The sequence below is a fragment of the Myotis myotis genome, unplaced genomic scaffold (genome assembly GCF_014108235.1).
Source record: "Myotis myotis isolate mMyoMyo1 unplaced genomic scaffold, mMyoMyo1.p scaffold_m19_p_15, whole genome shotgun sequence".
Classification (NCBI taxonomy): Eukaryota; Metazoa; Chordata; class Mammalia; order Chiroptera; family Vespertilionidae; genus Myotis; species Myotis myotis.
The window spans coordinates 21,607,916-21,628,435 of NW_023416319.1; the positions used below are offsets into that span (position 1 = coordinate 21,607,916).

Genomic DNA, 20,520 nt, shown 5'->3' on the forward strand with positions numbered 1-20,520 from the left:
CGAAGTATGGATGTGGGGGCCACCTGATCACATGAAATGGGGAGGTGGAGATGCTGGGGGTCAGGGACAGATGGAGCCTTGGGGGTTCCCCAGTTCAAACCCACAGTCCAGACTCCTGCTCTCAAGTGGAATCTGGACTCTGGGTCCCTGACCATGGCTTCCCAACCAACCTCCTAATCTCAGAACGTGAGCCTTGGTTTTTGAATCAGAACCACTAAGGTTACTGGGTGAGGCATCACCTTATCCCTGCTTCCTGATGCCATTGCCTGGCAGCCTCAGTGTCGGCCCTGTGGTTCAGAGTGACCCACCACATCCCAGGTCAGGGCGTTTTTACTCAAGAGGAGACAGGGAGCCTGAACTGGTGATGGGTGTGATATGCTTCCTGTCTGGTGTAGCCTGAAGACCATCAATCCCTGCATTTTGACTCACAAGCCAAAAGCCAGGGCAGATCTTACATGTTGCTCATTCTGTGCCAGTTGGCTCCACTCCTGCCCGGTTCTTGAGAAACAAGTCAGCTTTGGACATGAAGATTCTTGGACCTGCAATCAGCTCATTTCCTCTAGTTTGAGCCTCGCATTTGCTCTCCAGAAATGGCAGGAGCAGAAAGGTGTCATGAGAAAATTAACATTGAAGCAGTTAAAGGCACTTCCTGCCCTTGTTACTGCAGAGTCCTTTTTATGAGCACATGTGTGAGAATCAGGGCCAAGAGATGGCAGGAAATTCCCCAAAAGAGAACACCCTCACTCTGATACCAACTCCAAGTTCAGGGGATTCCCAAAACCATCCTCAGAGTTGATCATTTGCTAGAAGGACTCAAAGAGCTCATTGAAAGCTGTTGTGCTCGTGGTTATGGTTTCTTTCAGATTAAAATCAGCCAGGAGAAGCACAGCGTTTCCAGTGTCCTCTCCTGTGGCGTCAGGACGTGCAGTTCCTGGCCTTGAGGTGTACACTGTGCTCAGATATGCCAACCAGGAAGTGCACCTGAGCCACGTGTCCACAGACTTGTTGGTCTTTTAAATATATTTTTTTATTAATTTCAGAGAGGAAGAGAGAGGGAGAGAGAGAAAGAAACATCAATGATCAGAGAGAATCATTAAACGACGGCCTCCTGCATGCCCCTACTGAGGATCAAGTCTGCAACCCAGGCATGTGCCCTGACCCAGCATGGAACCATGACCTGGTTCATAGGCTGACGCTCAGCCACAGAGCCACACTGGGTGGGCATGTCCAGAGTTTTTGTTGAGACTTCCTTACATTGGCTTTCTCACTGCCCATGTGCTGATACCCTCAATCACGTTATTGGTGTGGCACACAGACACTCCTATCAGGATGACCTTCCAGGGGTTTAGAGAATAACTCCCAGAAGTCAGAGGGCAGAGCCAGATGTCTTCTTGAGTAAGGTTAAGTTCTTTACCACATAACATGAGTAAAACATAAACATAAAGAGCTTAAAACACTCGTAGAGCCACTTTAACACATCTCATCTGTTAGACACTACAGAATGTGTCAATTCTCTCAGAGAAAGTTATCCTAAGATTCCAAGAAGAACTGATCAGTAAAACAATGTAGAACAGATCAAAATGAAATTAGCACAGAAAGAGATACAAAAAAATGTCAGGGGGCTGTGGTCTCAGGCCAGAAAAGATTGTCTGTGAAAGACAGATGGAGGAAGAGATAAGGCAAAATAAATATTACTTCCTTCTTGTGGGAAGGCTCGGGTCTCTTCCGAGCTGTAGAGCCTACCTAGGACCCAGCTTTCCAACATTTATTGAAGGAAGCATTCTGATAGTCTCCTCACATCAAAGTTAATAGCTGATGGTTATGTGTATAAGATTTCACATGCTATACTCGGGCACATAATGGTCATACTGCCACCAGCCTTCAAGATTCAGAAGACTGGGTAACGGATGAAGGGTGACAAAACTGCAGAAACACAGCTGCCCTATAAAGGATGAGAGGGGAGGACTGCTCAGAGAGGTCCTGGGACCCACAGGGAAAGGGGAACCGTTTTAATGACTTGGAATTAGAAGAAAAAGTGGGTTGAGCCCCAAGAATATTATGTTCTTGACACTATTTATCAAATGGCAGATGTTAGCAACTCTAATTTACCTCTATGTCTGGGCAGATTTTTTTCCCCTTATGTTTTGGATTCCTAGTTTACTGAGCTCATACTTATGCCAGACATTTCCCTTTGATCCTCATGACTCAAGAGGTAGATAATGTCTCTTTCACAAATGCGGCTAAGTCATTTGCTGCAGGATGTGCAGTTAGCGAGATAGTCAGGACTCAAACCTGGCAGTCTGGTGCCAACACGGGAGTCCCTTTATGATGCCCAGACCTGCGGCAGCACAGACTCTTCTCTGTTTTCCACGACATAATGTTGGCCAATGTCACCTGAGTAGAACCAACCCAACCGAGAACCAAAGAAGGTGCAAAATAAGGTGCCCTAAGTCCATGCAGAAAGCTCACATCCTTTAAGGAAAAGCCCCTCACTTAGAGCCTATTGATATTTTAGTGTATTTGTAAATCTAATAAACTTGATAGAATGATTGACAAAGGTAGACCAGAAATAATGTAGAAAGGAGGGTGGGACAGTACAAGTGACAGGTGCCAGGGAGTAGGGAGAGTCATTGTCACAGTGTGTCACCTGGTGTTTCAGGATCTGTTTGATGTGAGGGCCAGGGTTCTGGATGGAGGCAACAGAGAGGGTTGAAAATGATCACATTGAGGCTTCTTCACATACCTGACCTCTGGAGCTCCAGCAACCCTGGGAGTAAGGATTATGGTTTATAGATGACGAGAGTGAAGTTTCGAGTGATTGACAGCTTGCCCTTGGTCACACAAGCTAATACATTGCAATAATGTGAATAAAATTCAAGTCCTGTAAATTTCCCAACTTCTGTGGTTGGGAAGAGAAGACAAATACCTGTGATTTGTCCATAAGGGAGGGGCAGAAATGCAACAGACAACTTACTAAAGGAATATACAACTGAAATCTGTAAAAACTCTGACCAGATTGGGGGTGGGGGAGGGGAGAATAAACAAACAAAAATAGATATAGTTAGTTTTCCAGAACAAGGATGTTTTTAAGTATTCCTTATAACAGTGGTTCTCAAAGTGTAGGTTATGGACCATCAGCCTTGGCCTCCCTGGGGAACATTAAAAATGCAGATTTTTGGACTGACCTCCCATCATGAGTCAGAGGCTCTGGGGGGCAGAGCACAGCAGTCTGTCCTCTGTGATTCTGATGCAGCTCTGACACCTTGTGGCTCCCCCACATCCCTGAAATGTAGGCTCTGCTTTGTGGCCTATGTGGGGTTACTGACTATCCTACGGATGGTGGGTGGAGCACCGTACTTCATTCTGGAGACCTGGGCTGACTGCTTGGTCGGCGCCTGGCTGTGTGACTTTGGGCAAGTCAGTTGGCCTTTCTGTTTCCTCGTCCATGAAGTAAAGACTCGTGTGCACTAACATACTAAATAGGAGCAAAAGTGACTAACAGTGTCTGGCAGAAAAATGTTCAATAAATGTGTGTAAATCTCAACTTGACATCTGGAAAGCCCATCTCTAGTCCTTGAGGGACACACTGAAATGGAGCCTCGGGCTGGGAGAACTGCTGTGTTGTTCCCTCTTATCTCTGTACAGAGTTAGACAAGAGCAGGCGCCCAGGGAGAAGAAGGAAGCTGAGGGATTGGCTAGATCAGGGGTTGGCAAATATACCCATGGGCCAGATGTGGCCGTGCCTATTTTTGTTCAGCCTGTGAACTACGAATGATTTTTCTATTTTTAAACGGTGGAAAGAAGATCAAAACAGTATTATATGCCGCTTGGAAATTACATGAAATTCAAATTTGTGTCCATAAATAAAGGTGTATTAGAATGTGGCCACACTGGCTCATATGCATATCATCCATGTCTGCTCTTGTTTTGCAACAGAAGAGTTGAGTAGTTGTCACTGAGGCCATATGGCCCGCCGAGCCTAAAACATTTCCTGTGTGGCCTGTTACAGAAAAAGCTTGCTGACCACTGGGCTAGATGGAGGATAGAGAAGAGAGGCGAGAGATGATGCAGAAGATGATTAGAGTAGACATTTACTGAGCTCTGCCAGGTGTGGTCTAAGCATTTCTCATGCACTGTATCATTTAATTCTTAAAACAACACTTATGAAGCAGGCATATCATTATCCCCATTCTTCAGATGGAGAAACTGAGGCTTATCACTTGCCCAGGGACACAGAGCCCACAGGTGATAGAGTCAAGATTTGAATTGAGGTCCAGCTGCCTTTCCAGCCGAGCTCATGACTGTTGTGCCCTGTTGCCCCATGGCGTTAAGTGGGTCAAGTTAGGAGAGGTTTAGGGCAGTGATGGCGAACCCATGACACGCGTGTTAGATGACATGTGAACTCATTTTTTTGGTTGATTTTTCTTTGTTAAATGATATTTAAATATATAAAATAAATATCAAAAATATAAGTCTTTGTTTTACTATGGTTGCAAATATCAAAAAATTTCTATAGGTAACACGGCACCAGAGTTAAGTTAGGTTTTTTCAAAATGCTGACACACCGAGCTCAAGAGGTTCGCCATCTCTGGTTTAGGGTCTCAGATGTGCCGGGCAATGACTGGGAGGGCAGGATAGTAGCCGGCTGGAGGGAGACAAGGGTGCCTTGTAGTGCAGTGAGAACTCAGAAAGGGTGATTAGATTTTAAATGTTTATGTGGCTCGTTTAACAGAAAGAAGAAAAGCAGTGGGGAGAAAAGAAGCCCTTACCACAGCAGATACCTCTGGGCTGAAATCATGTTGTCCCCAAGCCCAGCACCAGCAGCCACGGGAAAAGTGCTCATCTACTCCCCCTCTCTGGGGTCTGCTCATTAGCCCCCTGCTAATGGGGAGGGGGCTCTCTGTGCCCACATCAGGCGCGAAGGAGGGGATGAGATTTAGTGAGGAGGGACTGGACAGTGGAGTTCTGTTGCCTTTCAGTCTGTAAAATAAGAATGTCAAGGAACAATTGTTTCTTCATTGCTGTGAATGTGAGCCTTGTGTTTGCAAAGGTCAGCGCCTGTGAGCACATCGTGGCTTAGAGTGGGTTCCTATGGTAATTAGGCCGCTGTGACTGAGGGCATTCTGTGTCCGGCGGCCGGGCGCTGGACTTGCGCCTTTCTGTCGGGCGCATGCTTGTTTCCTGCAAATGTAACCATTTCTGCCCCCCCCCCCCTTTTCTTGTTTTCATCCTTTCTGCACCACACACAGTGCTGGAGTCAGAGAATCCCCCAGCAGGTATGTGTCCCTTTATTCTTCTGTCCTGCCTTCCACCCGGGACCCTCCAATTAGAGGGGACCCGGAGCGTTCCCTGCGAGTGAGGGTGTTGTTTTCTCTTCCATCCAGATGAGTGGCGGCTTTCTTCCAGTGCTGATGCCAATGGAAACGCCCAGCCGTCCTCACTCGCTGCCAAGGGCTACAGAAGCGTGCACCCCAACCTCCCTTCCGACAAGCCCCAGGTAGGCATGTGCCCAGGGCGGGGTGGGCACCAGTGAGCGGTACCTGTTCCTAAGTCGTTTAGCTTCAGATTGTACTGCCAGCTTGCTCCGCTGGGGAATGGGCTGGCTCAGAGTTGTGCTGTTGGGCACTCTGGAGAAACTCAGGCACCAGCCGTAGGGAGAGTTGGGGTTGAGGGGAGCAGAGGCGTGGAACCAGGTTGGTTTGCACCAGGGGATTGGAAATAGAGGCCCGATGTGTTATAATAGTAACGTGTGTTTAGGAATGTTCTGGAACAGGGAAGCCATTTGGCCTTGGATGTGGGGAAAAGTTCTGAGCCTGTTTGTTAAAAACTCTTTAGAGTCATATTCAAGACAAGAGTGCACTCTTGTGTTCATTCCGGTAACCAGCTGCAGGTGGGGCTGTAAGAGTTCCAGCAACTCTTCTCTTTTCAGCCTAAGATGGGGAGCTGTGGCCAGACCTCACGCCCTGGCCCAGGAACAGCAGCTAGAAGTCAAAATGGGAGCACCTGTAGTTTAAACCTGTCACCCTGCCCCCAGGTGTACAACTGGAGTAGAGATCATTTTGCTTCAGTCCCTTGTCCTAGATTGTTTTCCTGATGGCCCTCCCCTCCCTGTGGCTGCTTTGCTATTTTGAGGAAAGGAATGGACCCTGTTTTAATCCAGGCAATCTGTGAGGGGCGTCTTTACAGAGAGGAGCCGAATCCATGGAATGGAGCAGTTCTTTCTTTCAAAGGAAGCTGTGCTGCGCAAAATGTATTGCGGAAATGTGCTCCTCAGGGGGGCCTTTCCCTGTGCCTGCCTCTGTCAGGGTGCCTTCTCCCAGCACCCACCAGACCCGGGAATTCTGCCTTTCCTTCCTGGCTCCCACACGCCTTCTCCAGCGATCCTCTGGTTCCTGTTCCTGAGGACTGGCCCCTGAAAAGAAACTGAGTCGGAGATAACATCCTCCTTCCTCTCTGTAGACCCGCCTCCCAGCTTTAGAGCTGGTCACTTGATGGTCTACCTTGTGTGCCGAGCAGCACCACCAAGCCTTCCCCCCCATGGCTGCCTCTCTGGGGCATGGCCCGGTGCATCCAGGCTACTGGTTAGAGCCAGGAGCTGCAAATGCGTCTCCTGAAGTCTTCATCAGACACGGGACGTGGGTTTCCCAGTAGGTGGCGTGCCCTAGTTCTCCCTTTCTACCACCTTCCTGGCGGGTAAGCGTGCTGCCTGCGTCAGACAGGCTTCCTTCTTCAGAATGGGTACAGGCGGCTCGGCCCCAGTTAGGAAACAGCACTGACCCACGCCAGGCAAACGTACAAGCACGCCTCTTCCCCTCGGTGACTTAGCTCAAGGAGAGCTCACTGATCCCTTTTGGCTTCTTATGCTGCTCTTCAAAAGAGATGCTTTTAAAAGCATGTGAACTAAACAATCACTTTAAATACATGAATTTACCGCAGCTTTATTGGGCACTGTGTTCAGATCACTGTGTTAAATGTCGCCCTCGAGGAGTTTGTAAGCCTCATAATATAAGTGTGAACATCCTGTAATATCGCCTGTGAATAGCATATTTTCTTACCTGTCACTATCCGAGACGTTGCTTTTTTAAAAGGGAGCCTGGTAAATTGCTGCTATAGCAGTTGAATCCCGTATGTTCAGAGTTAAGTTGCCCGTCCAAATGTCAAGAACCTTTAGGTCATGCCTTACCTCTTGAATTTGTTGGCTGAATACAACTTGTCTGTAGAGCCATTGCCAAAGCTGCAAGTATTCACTGGCTCAGAACAGCCAGGTGGCTGGGGGCTCTCATATCCCTACAGACCTAGCATCTCCTCAGAAGGACTGGATTGGGGTCCAGAAGCTTCAGGGGGAGCCTGTCCCTGATGTTCCCACAGGCTTCCTTTCCTCCTGCCAGCCTGGACCTGCTGCCCTGCTGTCCTTGCTCCCACTGACAGGAGCCAGGGCTGCCCTCTCTCTGACAGCATCATCGTGTTGGTGTCCCCATTGTAGGTGGAGATTGGTAGTTTCCGGAACAGTATAAACTAGGAGCCACTCAGATTCTTCCAAGCAGCCCCATCTTTTCATTGCCTCACCTTCTGCTAAGAGAAATGAGATCTCATTAGTAGCCTGCTGGGGAGGATGCAGACTGCCAGTGTGGTTCCTGCCACGTTTACAATGAAGCAGCGCCTTCCATGTAAAGAAACTGTGCCTGCCCCCCTCCTTCATTGGGGCTAAAAGCAGCCCCAGGACAGGAAGGCCTCTGGCTCCGAGTGCGCTGTCAGCACTCTGGGGAGGCGTCCTCGCCACCGGGTCAAGGCCCTGGGAGGGCTCGCGCCTGATGTAATGCAGCTGCGGCACCGTATATGGCCAGAGCCAAATCCAGTTAAAACCTCATTGCAATTGATTTCTATCTTTGGACAAGAAGGAATCACATGTGGGACACTCCAGCTCAAAGTAAAAGTAAATCTGAGCCTAATTCAAAATTGCCTTTTACTTACTTCCCTGACCACCATTATCACCTTACCCCCACGGTCCCTGGGGTGCGTGTCAGTTCAAGCACTGTTTCTAGAGAGCATCATTTAGTCTATAAACGCACCCCAGCCTCCAGCCTGCGCTCACCAGGACCAGGTGAGCACGTCTGGAGGCTTTGCTTCTGGTTACTACCGAACAGGGGCTGCTCCTTTTGTCTTTTTGGCCAGTATTTAGGTTCCACATGGCTGCATTCCACCGGCACTGTCATGGGCAGCCTGTGGAAGGTTAGGCATCAAGTCAGCCCAAGATACCCAAGGAGGCTCTGCTCCATCCAGGTTATTTGAAAACCAAGTTTGTTAAGGAATAGGTCAGCTACCACTTCTGGCTTGATATTCTAATCCAGGCTCATAAAACGTTTTTATTTCTCACCGATTACCCTTACTAATATTCCTTTACCCCTTGCCACCTGCACTCCACAAAGAAATAAAAAAAATAAAAAGCAACCTCAAAATAGACCCACACCCTTGTATCTTTCCAGTTTTGATCACAACCCAGATACTGACCACACTCTAATGATCTCACCTGTGCCATTTGGAGGACTGTTATCTTTAAAGACGGGGGCCAGTGAAGGGCATCTAGGTGTCTAGGCTTGGACTGCTGGAGCCAAACACCGTAGTTGGGTGGCTTAAACAACATACACTTATTTCTCACAGTTCTGGAGGCTGGGAGGTCCAAGGTACTGGCCTATTTGGTTCCTGGTTTGGGCTCTCTTCCTGGCTCGTAGATGGCTGCCTTCTCACTATGTCCTCACATCGTGGGGGGTGGGAAAGAGAAGGAGGAGGGAAAGAGAGGGAACAAGCAATCTCTGGTCACTTCCTTTTTTTATAAGGACACTAATCCACATCATGGGGGCCCATCCTCATGACCTTATCTAATCCTAAGTGCCTCCTAAAGGTCTACCTTTAAAAGTTATTACTTAGGGTTAGGGGCTCAGCACATGAATTTGGGGGGACACAGACATTCAGATATTCAACACTAGGAAAATAAACTGCGCATCTTATGGTCTAATTCCCAGGTGAGCCACAGTTTGACAGATGGCTCTCACTGACATGAGGATCAGTCTGGAGATTTACCCCATTTCCTGCCCTTCTGCTCCACTGAGCCCCAAGGAGGAGTCATGTGGAGGGAGAGGGAGTGAGATGTGACCTGTAGCTTTCTAGCTCTGAAGCCAAGAGCCCTGGGGCTGATCACATCCCTCCAGAATGCACTGCCTCCTAGTGGGCTGGGTGGGAATGGCTGGAGTTTGATAAACCAGGTACAGCCCAATCTGGTAGGTGAATCAAGTGCTTCATTGTCTGATCCCTTTGTTCCATGTACGTCAAAAATTGGAGATTACGTGCTTTTCAGCCCACACCTGTCTTCCTTCTAATAATTAGTTCCATCATCTTGTTTCTTGCGAGGAGAGAGCACATGTGGGTGCTAAGCCCTTAGCACTCTCTTCTTGGGGAGCTATGGTTTGTTCTGCTCATGGAAGTGAGTGCTAGAGCTCAGGGATTCCATTAGACCTCTGTCTCCTGTGAGCACAAATAAGGATGGCTCTTCCGAGTCTCCATTTCCTGAGGGAAAAGCATGAAAGACCCTTGAGGGTTTCAGTGAACTTAAACTTTTAAAGCCAAAAGCATAAAGAGGAGAATCTTTGAGGAGAGGAGGTGTAGTAATTGGGGGCCTGGGGCTTCTTCCCCTGGCTTAGCCCCTGGGCACCCTTCTTCAGTCAGGAGGTCTAAGAGTGCAGGTCAGCCAAGGATCGGCGTCAACATAGACTCAGCGCGGGGCTCTCCTGGGCTGAGCTCCCTCCTACGGGTGAGGGGTCGGGCCTGCCCCTCCAGGTGAGTGAGCCGGTCCTCGGCTTGACCCGGAGAGAGATGTAGACTCCATGAGAGTCTACGCTGAGGATTTGCTTAAAAACTTGTCTAGAATTATTTTTTTCTTCAGATCATGTTATGCTGCTGTTTCTAATGGTCGTCCTTCTTTCCATATCCCCTCCTCTCTCTTTTTCTCTGTCTTAATATTGTGTCTTGAAAATCATACTAAAGGTTCTCTCCCCCCCACGTCCTCCTCTCCCTAAAGTGGGCCACTTTGCATGGCAGCCCCCTGCGCTCCACGGTGCCTCCAAGGACTCGCTGTACCGGAGCTCACCAAAGCCTTACGCCCCACCCGGCACCCCCAGCCAGCAGAGCCCCTCACCACTCCAGCCTGTCTCTGTCCCCCTGGCGGCCAGATCAGCTCCCAAAGGTGTGGTGTGTCCTGGGCCCTCGCTTCCAGGTTCCACGTCCCCCAGTGCTTCATCCCAACCCCAGCGCCACTGTGCAGCCACCAGGACAGTTTATAGTGGGAATGTGAGCTCTAACCCACGTCATAAGGCAGTTGGGAATAAAAAGGTCAGCAGCTTATATGTACCTTGTTTAGCCAATAACATTTGCCCGGTGGCATCGGAAAGCTGCTCTCGTGTTGCACGTGACCCAGCCCAAGGCACTCGAGCACTGGCTCCCAGCATTGTCTCCTGCTCAGCGGGCACGGGAAGGCCACGCTCTGCTCCTCCTCACTCTTCCAAGCTATTCTTTGACCCCCGTAAAGATGCTGGTAACCGTGGCGAGAGTCCTTCCCTGGGGACTCGGCCTTCGTTCCCAGATGCAGTGGGACCACCTGTGCTAGGCCCCCAGGTTACCTCTGATCCCGAAAACCGGAGGAGAAAAGAACCTTACCTTTTGCAGCCGTGTTATCCAGCCAAGGCAAGGAACTAGGAATGTTTGTGTGTCTGCTCCGTCTCTTTGGAACTCATGTGAGAGCTCGTTTGTGTTCCGGGCTGCCCTCCCTTCCCTGTCCTCGTTAATACCGCTGCAGCTTGAATCCCAAATTCTCTAAACATCTCAGCACAGTCCTTTCTGTCTCCCTGTCTGTCTTTCCTGTGAATATGTAAGTATGCCAGAGCGTGGAATACATAGCCTGATAATACGGTGGGACACGGCATTTATGTTTTATAACAGGTGCCAAAGAAATTGTATTTATTCCCAAGCTTTCAGGCTCCGCAAGCGGCTCTGGGGGTTAAACACAGCCTGCCTGCCTGTTCTCTCTCTTTCTCTCTCCTAAAGTGTTAAAAGGATTCAAAAATAGATGGATGGAAAGTAAAGTTGGATGGGGTTCCCTCTGTGTCATAGAGTGTCAGGAGGCCAGCTGGCTAGCACCGACTGTCTCATGCACCCTGAGCAAAGGGCACCGATTAAATAGTTCTCAGAGTACATCATTGCATGTCCACGCTCAACTGTTTAAATATGGAATTCCTTCTCCCCTGCTGCCATACCCCTTTGCGTAACGACCCCTTATTTCCTACAGGACGCCACTTCCTCCAGCCCAGCCCAGCCTGAGGTCATAGTTGTCCCTCTCTACCTGGTTAATACTGACAGAGGGCAAGAAGGCACTGCCAGACCTCCAGCACCTCGGGGGCCACTGGGCCCCCCAGTCCCGGCGGCCGCCCCTGCCGGCTCACCTCTGACCTTCCCGACTCTAGATGATTTCATTCCCCCTCATCTGCAGAGGCGGCCCCACCACAGCCCGCCAGCCAGCGCTCCGGGCCCCCACCCCCCTGTTAGCCAGACACCACCATCCTTCTCACCACCGCCTCCGCTGGTCCCCCCAGTCCCGGAGGGCCTGCACAGCGTCTCGGAGCCTGACCTCACGGGAGCTGTTTCAAGTACCGTAAGCTTGCTGGGGTCCCTTCCTCGCGGCTTTCCTGAATGTCTGCCCTGGCAGTAAAAGCCCTTCTCACTGGAGTACTAAGTTCCGAGGGAGTGCTGGCTGCCTGTGCTTGCGTGATGGCTGGAGCCGGGTCTGCTGTCCCGAGTGCATGCCTCCGTGTGTCCCGGGCTCTCGCGGCTGCTCACGGTCTCCCTCCCTCTTCCTCGCTGTCCTGTTCGGAATGCACATCTTCCTGAAGGAACTTGGTTCTCCGCCGAGAGAACAGCCTCTGTGGCCTTGCCTCTGGCCAGGTGTGCTCGCCACAGGCAGGCAGGTGTACTGTGGAGAGCTGAGGAAAGCTACGAATCAGGTGGAAAAACCAACAGCCGTTTCTCCACCAGGGAGCAGGGGAGGAAGAGAGTCACTCTTGTGTGGATTTAGCAAGTAAACAAACTCGTGTCCACAGCCATGGCAGAGACTAGGTTTAAAAAAAGAGTTGAATATGATTGAGAAAATGGGTATAAAAGCCTTGTACGAATGTTAGGACTATTTCCTCAACAGGCAGATAATTGCTGGGGACCCTGAGTAGTGGCTCCCAAGGCCTTTGTAGCAAAGCAGCGCCTCACTGGTCATGAAGTTAAAGGGCCCATCCTGTGAGGGACAGGCCCCCAACCCAGGGGGGGAAGCCCAAGAGAAGACTTCATCGAATCCCCACCGTGTTCTGGGCATTCTTCTCAATTCTCTACGAACAAGGCACAGCCCCTGCTCTTAGAGAGTTCATCTGAGCTGTGTTCTCAAACTCAGAGTACGTGGCTCATTGAACGGCAGGAAAATGCATTTAAATCGTACTCTCCAGGTTATACTCCTGGAGATTTTAATCAAGGGATCTAGGACTCAAACTACGTGGTAATGTGCATCCTGGGGGATTCTGATGCTGAGGGTGCATGGGCCACGTTTTGAGATGAAGGGCCATGCAATTGGCTGATGGAACTAATGTTCACTGGCATCCTTGTATGCCTCCAAAACAGGCTCAAGTGGCTCATTAAACTGAAGCAATTCATGCAGTTTAATCAAGCAGGAGGGAAACTTTTGGGGGAGGGAGGCTTTTAAGAGAAATTCCAGTGAGATATCAGATACAATGCTGGGACCCTTCTCAAAACTCGAGATGCAGCACAATGGGTTAGGTCAGGACGCTGTCAAACGTGGCCCGGGGGCTTGGATGTCCTAGTTTTGACCTCTACAACTCCGCCCACGTGGAGAAAAATGCTAAATTGTTCCCTGCTGCACTCATCTTACCGTATCTCAACTTACAGGTGAATTTAGCAGCTGCCCTTGTTTTGGAGAATACAGGTGCTCTTCCCTTTGGCATAGAATGTGTCTCTAGGGCAGCGTTTTCAGTGTGCTCACATGCATGGTGAGCAGTTCGGCTAGGTGTTCATGTTGAGTTTGTTCAGGTAGACCAGGACAGGTGAGTTGGGACAATGTCCTCAGTTTCTCAAACCCCACTGACGTATAGACTTCCCAGGAGACTTCAGTTGGCCTGATAACTTCTAGTTTGGCCCAGGCAATGAAGTAGAAGGTGAAAAGGGCAACTGTTGGGTTCCTTCCCTGAATGAGGTTCGTCAAGCAGAGCAGATCCCCGTGGATGGCGGCCAAGCCACCATTGATACCTGCTCCATCTGCAGCCATTCACGTTAGTTAGTCCAGGTTCTGAATCTAGTCAGTAACCAGACTTGTGCCACAGAGTGAAGTTTGTAAAATGGGTGATGCTCACATGGTCCTTCCAGGCCTCGTGGGCAGTTCGCACACTTCAGAAAGCTGTGTGCCCGACTCTCGTGTTTCTTGGCTGCATTAGGGCAGTTTTCATGGATATGTCATTTATTTGTGTTATATCACTTTGGAAGTAAATAGGATGGTGTAATTGTTTTCCCACTTTATAAATGAAAAATTAAGACGAGGCACTTTCGTACAAGACCATATTGTGCCTCAAGTCTTGGGGGGAAGTTTCATTCACTAACCTGAGCTGCCACTCATAAGTAGCAGCTGTGACATTGGGGCGCTTTCAGAAGTGGACTGACCAAGCCGCCCCTACTGTGTGTCGGGAGCTGTCCGGGGTCCTGACACTCACATCCTCTCCTGAACTCTTTGTTCTTTTGAACACAAGTTGTTCAGAAGCACCTTTGTTGGTAGGTGGCTGCTGTCATTCATGTGGCATTTTACTACTGAGCCCCTGCTGTCTGCAGGGCATTGTGCTAGGGTAGGGGATGGAAGGAAGAGGATGGGGCCGTGCCTCTAGTCCTGCAGAGCCATGATCTCTGATGGAGCATACGAATTGCTTTGATGCCATACTGTTTTCTAGACCAGTGATGGCGAACCTATGACACGCATGTCAGAGGTGACATGCGAACTCTTTTTTGGGCTGATTTTTCTTTGTTAAATGGCATTTAAATATATAAAATAAATATCAAAAATATAAGTCTTTGTTTTACTATGGTTGCAAATATCAAAAACTTTCTATATGTGACACGGCACCAGAGTTAAGTGAGGCTTTTTCAAAATGCTGACACCCCGAGCTCAAAAGGTTCGCCATCACTGTTCTAGACAGTAACAAAGTCTTGTTCTTCAAACCCTTTAAGAATGATATTCTGGCTTTAGGGTCTGTAAATTCTAAAATAGAAACATTGCTAAATGTATAGGTGTGATAGAGGAAACTGTTTACATATCCTTGCTACATTTCGAAGTCTTATTTTTCCTGTCTTTAAAAAGACTGCCCTTATTCCCATCGTGCAAATTGTAATGGTAGGAATAATAATTTTACTGGTATTTCTGGCTGAGACCCTCAGGTTTTTTAAAAGTCAGGATTTTCACAAGTCTTCAGAGATCTTTGTCAGTCGATATTGGAGTGAAAAAAGCGCCACTGTAGGACAGGATAATATCTGAATCTCAGCAGCAAGTGCTAGCAAGGTGCTCAGTGATGTGGGTGACAAGCATAGCTTTCCAAGAGTACCAGTACTTAACCCTTTCTACTCTTACACCTATGGCTTCTTATCTCACATCGTCTCATGTTTCTGTAAACAGTGTACTAAACTTTCCTGATTTTTCCCTATTAAACCAGCTCTCGTGCTCGGACCGCATTTGGAATTGCATGAGTTTTGCATGTTTTTTTCTACTTTGATTTGAATTTGCTTTTTCAGTAACTGGATTGATCCACGTTTCTTACCAGGTGAAAATAATGAATAATGTTGCTGTGACTTTCAGTAACATTATCTTCCCTCTCGCCCCTTACTAATACCAGCGAAGAGAATAAGCATTCCAGATTAAGCTTCTAACTGGAATCAATGACGTTTCATTGATTACATTTCTTTTTCTAATTAAGGTCCTTGTACAGCCTTAATTTTCTTTTTAAAAAGCATTAGCTCTAGGTTTTGTGTACTGACAGTTATGTTTGTCCTTTTTCAGGATTCAAGTCCTCTGCTAAATGAAGTTCCTTCATCTCGTGTTAGAACTGATTCCCAAACCTTTGCACCAGTCAGCAAGCCATCCTCTGCCTACCCCTCCACGACCATTGTCAATCCCACTATTGTGCTCTTGCAACACAACCGAGGTAAGGGAGCTTCACTGCTCACCTCTCCCTCCACTCACTGTTCCGTGACCCCGGGACAATAAGTCTGCCTTCCCACACAAATTTTCACAAATCTCATTCATCTCCGAGGACATCGGCCCCAGTTTCCTCCCACGACCCACCAAGTAGACTGTAGCGGACAGACTTCTGATTTGGGGTGACGTCTGGTATCAGAATAAGTAAGCTCCTGCAGTGTGTGTTCCACACCTTGGGTGTTCACAGTAACTTCAGAGGGTGGCACCAAAAAGAAAAAAGAGGCAGAAAGGGAAAGTCTGGGCCCCTTCATTCCTCATCGTGAGAATTCTCATCACAGCTTTGCTTGGAAACTCTAGATGCAGTGGTCCCTCTTTTCAGAAGTGCCTGAATCATTGAGCTCTGACATCGTGAGTTCTCTAGAAAGAGACATCTTGAGCACCAAACTGTAAAAAAACCTAGTGATGGGATATTTTCTAAAATGTCAAACATGTTTTTCTGCCTCTAACACAGAGGCTACTGAACGTCTCAGTGTCTCACCAGCCTCCATTCTTGCCAGCAGTCGGCACCCTGGGCCACCTTTCAGCACCCCCTGTGGGGACTGCCTGGCTGTGTGGCCCCTGGCAGCTCGGCCGGGGGGTTCGTGTGTGCTTCCTGCGGTTCCGCAGGCTGGTTCTTCCCCTTCTTTGCAAGGCATCGTGGGGAAGCAGAAGCACTTTGTGGTGATAATTCATATGGTGACCCTCTGCTTTAAGATTCCAGAAGATGTTTCTAAATCCAGATGTTTCGGTTTTGGAATTCAGTAGAGGGATGCGCTTCCCGGTCCCCAAAGATCTTTGCACTGAGAAATGTAAACTTTTCCAGCTTTCTGGGTGTTTCTGAGTGAGGTTTTATTATTTTATTCAGAGCTCAAAGCTCGGTACCAGATCTTCCTTTCCTGACTCCCTGCTTGCCTACTTCATAGTTTCCCTCCCCTCCGCCTCTCTCTCTGCCTTAACTTGGATGAGAATGAGAGGCTGAAATCTATTTTTAATTGTTCTCCATATTAAATGGAGTTTTCTGTTTCCTGCTTCTAACTTAAAAAACAGATGAATGAAACATTTTCTCTCACTGAAAATCTTCCCACTCCAATCTTAGTTATTTTAGTAATTTTATTTTTTTCACTCTGTGTGGCTCCCATATTAATTTTCACCCATGAATCTGTGTTCTTCAAAAAATAAAAAGTGCTCCCACCCCGCCACACACACACTAAATTATGTAAGAGCCCATTCTCCTCTCGGCAGCGGCTTTCCCTGCCCAGAAAGTGTCCGTAATGCAAGACAAAGTGAAATTTTGGTTCTGTATGAACTTCTTTATGACTCATCTTTTTAAAAAATCCAGTCAAATAGAAGCAAGTGAGTTCCCAGAAGGAAAAGCAGTTTCTCTAAAAATGGGATTTATTCCCAAGGCAACTTGGGTTTTGGGAAATGCCAAATGTAATGTCAGTTACTTCTGCCAAGTCCTCTGACACCGAGTGAGACATCTTTGGGCACAGACATGCCCGTTCTTCCTTTTTGTTCCTTTCCTGAACAAACGGATTCTTCTTATTTGCCCAGATGTCGTAGGTTCTAAATTTCTCTTTTGTCCAAACCCTGCCCCTGGGTTTAAAATCAGAGTTGTGCAGCCTGCAACACACATCCTTCAGAAAAAGATACACGTATATTTGTCTTTTGTTTTGTTTTTTAATGAAAAGTCGCTTCCTATAAAGAGCAAACCATATGTCCCCAAGGAGGTGCGGCAGGAAGAGTCCAGGAGAATGGAAGCGCCTCGCTGGCCGCGCCTCGCTGGACTGCTCGTCAGTGGGGTGTAGGTCAAGCATTTTTGGCTTTGCTTTGGAATTGACCCAACCTGGCAGCTCTGCTTTGCATCATAGATAATACCCGTAAAAAGTTTCTTAACTATTGCAAAGTCTCCTGAGGGAATGATAACTTTACTCCACTTCTGGAATTCTAGTTTAGTCATCCTAAGAAAGGTTCCCTTTTTTCCTGCCTAGACTGGCCCGGGGGATGGTGTGACAATAGCCCCCTCTCTGCAAGCAGATGGAGGGCACCGCAGTCTGGCCTGGCTCAGAAGGTCATGCACCACACCGCCCTTGCTCCTCTCCTGAGACTTCGCTTTACATGTGTCTGAGGGCAGATTGCTTATGATCAGTCTGGTAGGAGGACTGGAATCAGAAAACTCCCAGGACTGAAAGAGATGCATGGGTTCCGTAGCTCCAGCTTCTCAGTGTTTTGTTTTGTTTTTAAGTTTTTAAAAATGTTTACTTGATTTGAGAGAGAGAGAGAGAGACACATCGATTTGATGTTCCATTTATTTATGCATTCATTGGTTGATCCTTGTATGTGCCCTGACCAGGGATCAAACCCACAACCTCCGTGTATCGGAACAATGCTCTAACCAACTGAGCTCCCGGCCAGAGCAAAGCTCCGCAATCTTGATTGTGCCTAGACTGTGGGGGAAGGGGGTCTTCTTGATCTGCAGATGCAGATGCAGATTCAGGAGCTCTGAAGCAGGGCTGAGGTTCTGCATTTTTCAGCAGCTCGCAGGGCGTGTTGGTGCTGCTGGTCCATGGACCACACTGGAGATCAAGAGCTCTTTGGTCTCCAGACTTCTGTCAAATGAAACCGTCTGGGGACCACCCTAGGGTTGCTAATTTCTAACTTTGCTACATAACACCCCTGAAAGACAATTGCCGTTATCCTCATCGCATGTCATTCCAGGAAAGAAGGGCCTTTCACACTTGAGAAGTGGGAACAACACAGTGTTTTAAACGGGATAACTTGGCTTTTGCCTGCTGGGGAAGAGCCTGCCCCTGGCTCGGAGACCAGAATTCGGGATCCATGGACCCAGTGAGCGCTTTGATTTAACAGATTAGGAAATGGAGGTGACGACTGGTCAGTGTGGCTGGCAGCGCGGTGCTTCGAGCTCTGCTGGTCTCTGTTGTCCAGCCGTGTGAGTAGCCTCGTCCACGGGCCCGACGTGGACAGGGCTGCTTCCACCAGCTGCGGGCTCTCTTTACTTGCCCACGCTGATTCTGCGGGGAGGGTGGGGACGCAGCCACGGGGGATAATGGCAGCACCCATGGCTGGCAGGCTTTCTGTGTTTATCTGTGTGGCTGCTTTATATTTAGCAGCTATGGAAGGTAGAGGTCATTTTTGTCCGTATGCCGTAGCACGTCCACACAGGACTCTCCAAACGAGAGGTTGACTCCTTCCTCACAAGTGCCCAGAAGAGTGAGAACCCATAGACCTCAGTGTTAAGGAAAGGGACCTGGTGATTAGAGTTGGAAAGATCCTTGAACTAGAGATAAGGAGATTCCAGGTTTTAGACCAGTCCTGGTTTTCAGTGTCTTCTTGGGTAGTTTGTGCCCCTCATTGAGGGTGTCTCAACCACCCTGACCTACCTGCTAGGGTTGTTGTGAAGATTAAAAGCATTAACCTGTGGGAAAGCTCTTAAGACAATGCCTGGCATCTGCAAGTGCTCAGGAGGTGGTAGCTGCTATGGTTACCATTGCAATTACTTCTCCTCAGAAGGTACCAAGACTGGGTGGTTCAAAGTCCTCCTCCCTTGAAACCAGTGGAGGTGGGAGGGTCTCCTTCCGTGACCAGATTATCCTGAGATACAATGTAAACACCCAGAACAACAGTGACAGTGCCTGAGTCCTGGTGCAGACCCAGGGGCAGGGGGATGAGATACCACACTTGGATGACAGGGCCACGTCAACACGCTGCTTTCACTGGATGCACAGTGTTTTAGCATCTAAACCCAGAGGACACAGATACTGGGATCCTAACGAGTTGTGCCCAGATGTCTCGGTTTCACCACGTCTTTGTAAATCTCACGCTGTGTGTTTTTTCTTTTATCACAGAACAGCAGAAACGACTCAGTAGCCTGTCAGGTAGGTGAGAAATATTTATTTACACGTTAGCACCTGTCCGTGTTAAAGCTGGCTTCCGGTCACCACTGATGTTCCGTCAGCACAGTCTTATGAGCTCTCCTGGTGTGTGTGGGCGGGGGGCGGGGGGGGCTCTGTTTGATGCTGGTTGGCCAGGATGATGAAACCAGGTGTGGTTCATGCTTCCCTACAGCTTGAAGGCTGGGGAGGGCCAGACCAGACAAGTGACCCAAACTAATAGACGTGTCCTGATGGGTAAGAACAGGATATTCCGAACAAACATGTTGGCGGAAATTGTGGGGAAACCCATTTCCGTGGCTTCTGTAGTCGCCCTGCTTTGAATCCTGGTTCTATCACTTACTAAACAACGAATCCGTTTCTTACATGTTCTGCTTATAAAACAGCTCGGCCGAGCCTTGGCATTCACTGAGTGCATGATGGGTAGTCACTGTTTTCAATAGGTGCCTCCCTTGATTTATTTATCATTTGACTGAGTGTCTACTTTGTGTCGAGCACTGAATAGGCTCTGAAGCCATGACAGGGACCAATGCTGCCCTCACAGCTTGTGTGATGGCTGTAACCTTGTGTTGGTCATGGCCCCATCTGGGGATCTGTGAAGGCGGTAGATTCATTATCTAGAAGAAGCCACGCGTGTGAAAACGCATGGCTGTGGTCATTTGCAGATAGTCTTGAATTCCGGGGTTAAAAGTCCCTGATTTGGTGGATAGCAAAAGCCACCGCTTTCTGAGCCGCTGCTTCATGATTCCTGTGTTGCTTCGTCCCACTGCTGTCCTTGGGCTTCGTGGAAAGCCCGGGTGGGCAGGACATGGGGTTCTCACACCCTCTCAGCTTTATCAGGACTTGGCTGTGGAGCCAGGACAGGCTGTGGTTGAGCATAAGGTGCCCTTCGCTGCCCCCTCCTCAAGGTGCCACTCTGTGGCCCCAGCCCAGGTTGCTGAGAGCAGGGTGGCTCGGGGTGGGGGAAGGGAAGGTAGCCCCTGTGGGCTCCTTCCTGCCTCTGGGAGATTGAAAGGAGCAGTGGAATGGGTTTTTAAAAGGCTCCCAAACACAAGTTTTGTTTTTGTTTTTTTATTGCTTAAAGTATTACAAAGGGTATTACATATGTGTCCCAAACACAAGTTAGACCCAGAGTTTGGTCCTGGCTCGTCCCTCTTATGGCTGTTTGTCCTCGGGTAAGTGACTTCACCTCCCTGAGCCAGTTTCCTCATGTGGGAAGTGGGGTGACAGTCCTTGCCTCTGCAGGATTGTGTGTGTCACAGGAGGCTTTGGGGTATTCTCTGCACACTGCAAAGT

At 48.7% G+C, this 20,520-nt stretch overlaps 1 protein-coding gene across 29 annotated transcripts in view; it reads left to right on the forward strand.

Annotated features, from left to right (window-relative positions):
- SORBS1 (sorbin and SH3 domain containing 1) overlaps nt 1-20,520 on the forward strand; it is a 119,344-nt gene that overhangs the window by 19,062 nt on the left and 79,762 nt on the right. For 11 of the 29 annotated variants that reach the window (XM_036336513.1, XM_036336514.1, XM_036336515.1 and 8 more), the window contains 3 exons: nt 5,385-5,497; nt 15,137-15,281; nt 19,180-19,209. In XM_036336513.1, coding sequence (XP_036192406.1) covers nt 5,385-5,497; nt 15,137-15,281; nt 19,180-19,209 — 288 coding nt within the window. Of the gene's footprint in view, nt 1-5,249; nt 5,277-5,384; nt 5,498-10,038; nt 10,735-11,335; nt 11,699-15,136; nt 15,282-19,179; nt 19,210-20,520 lie in introns of all 29 variants that reach the window. The other 18 variants (XM_036336508.1, XM_036336509.1, XM_036336510.1 and 15 more) reach the window with 4 other exon arrangements.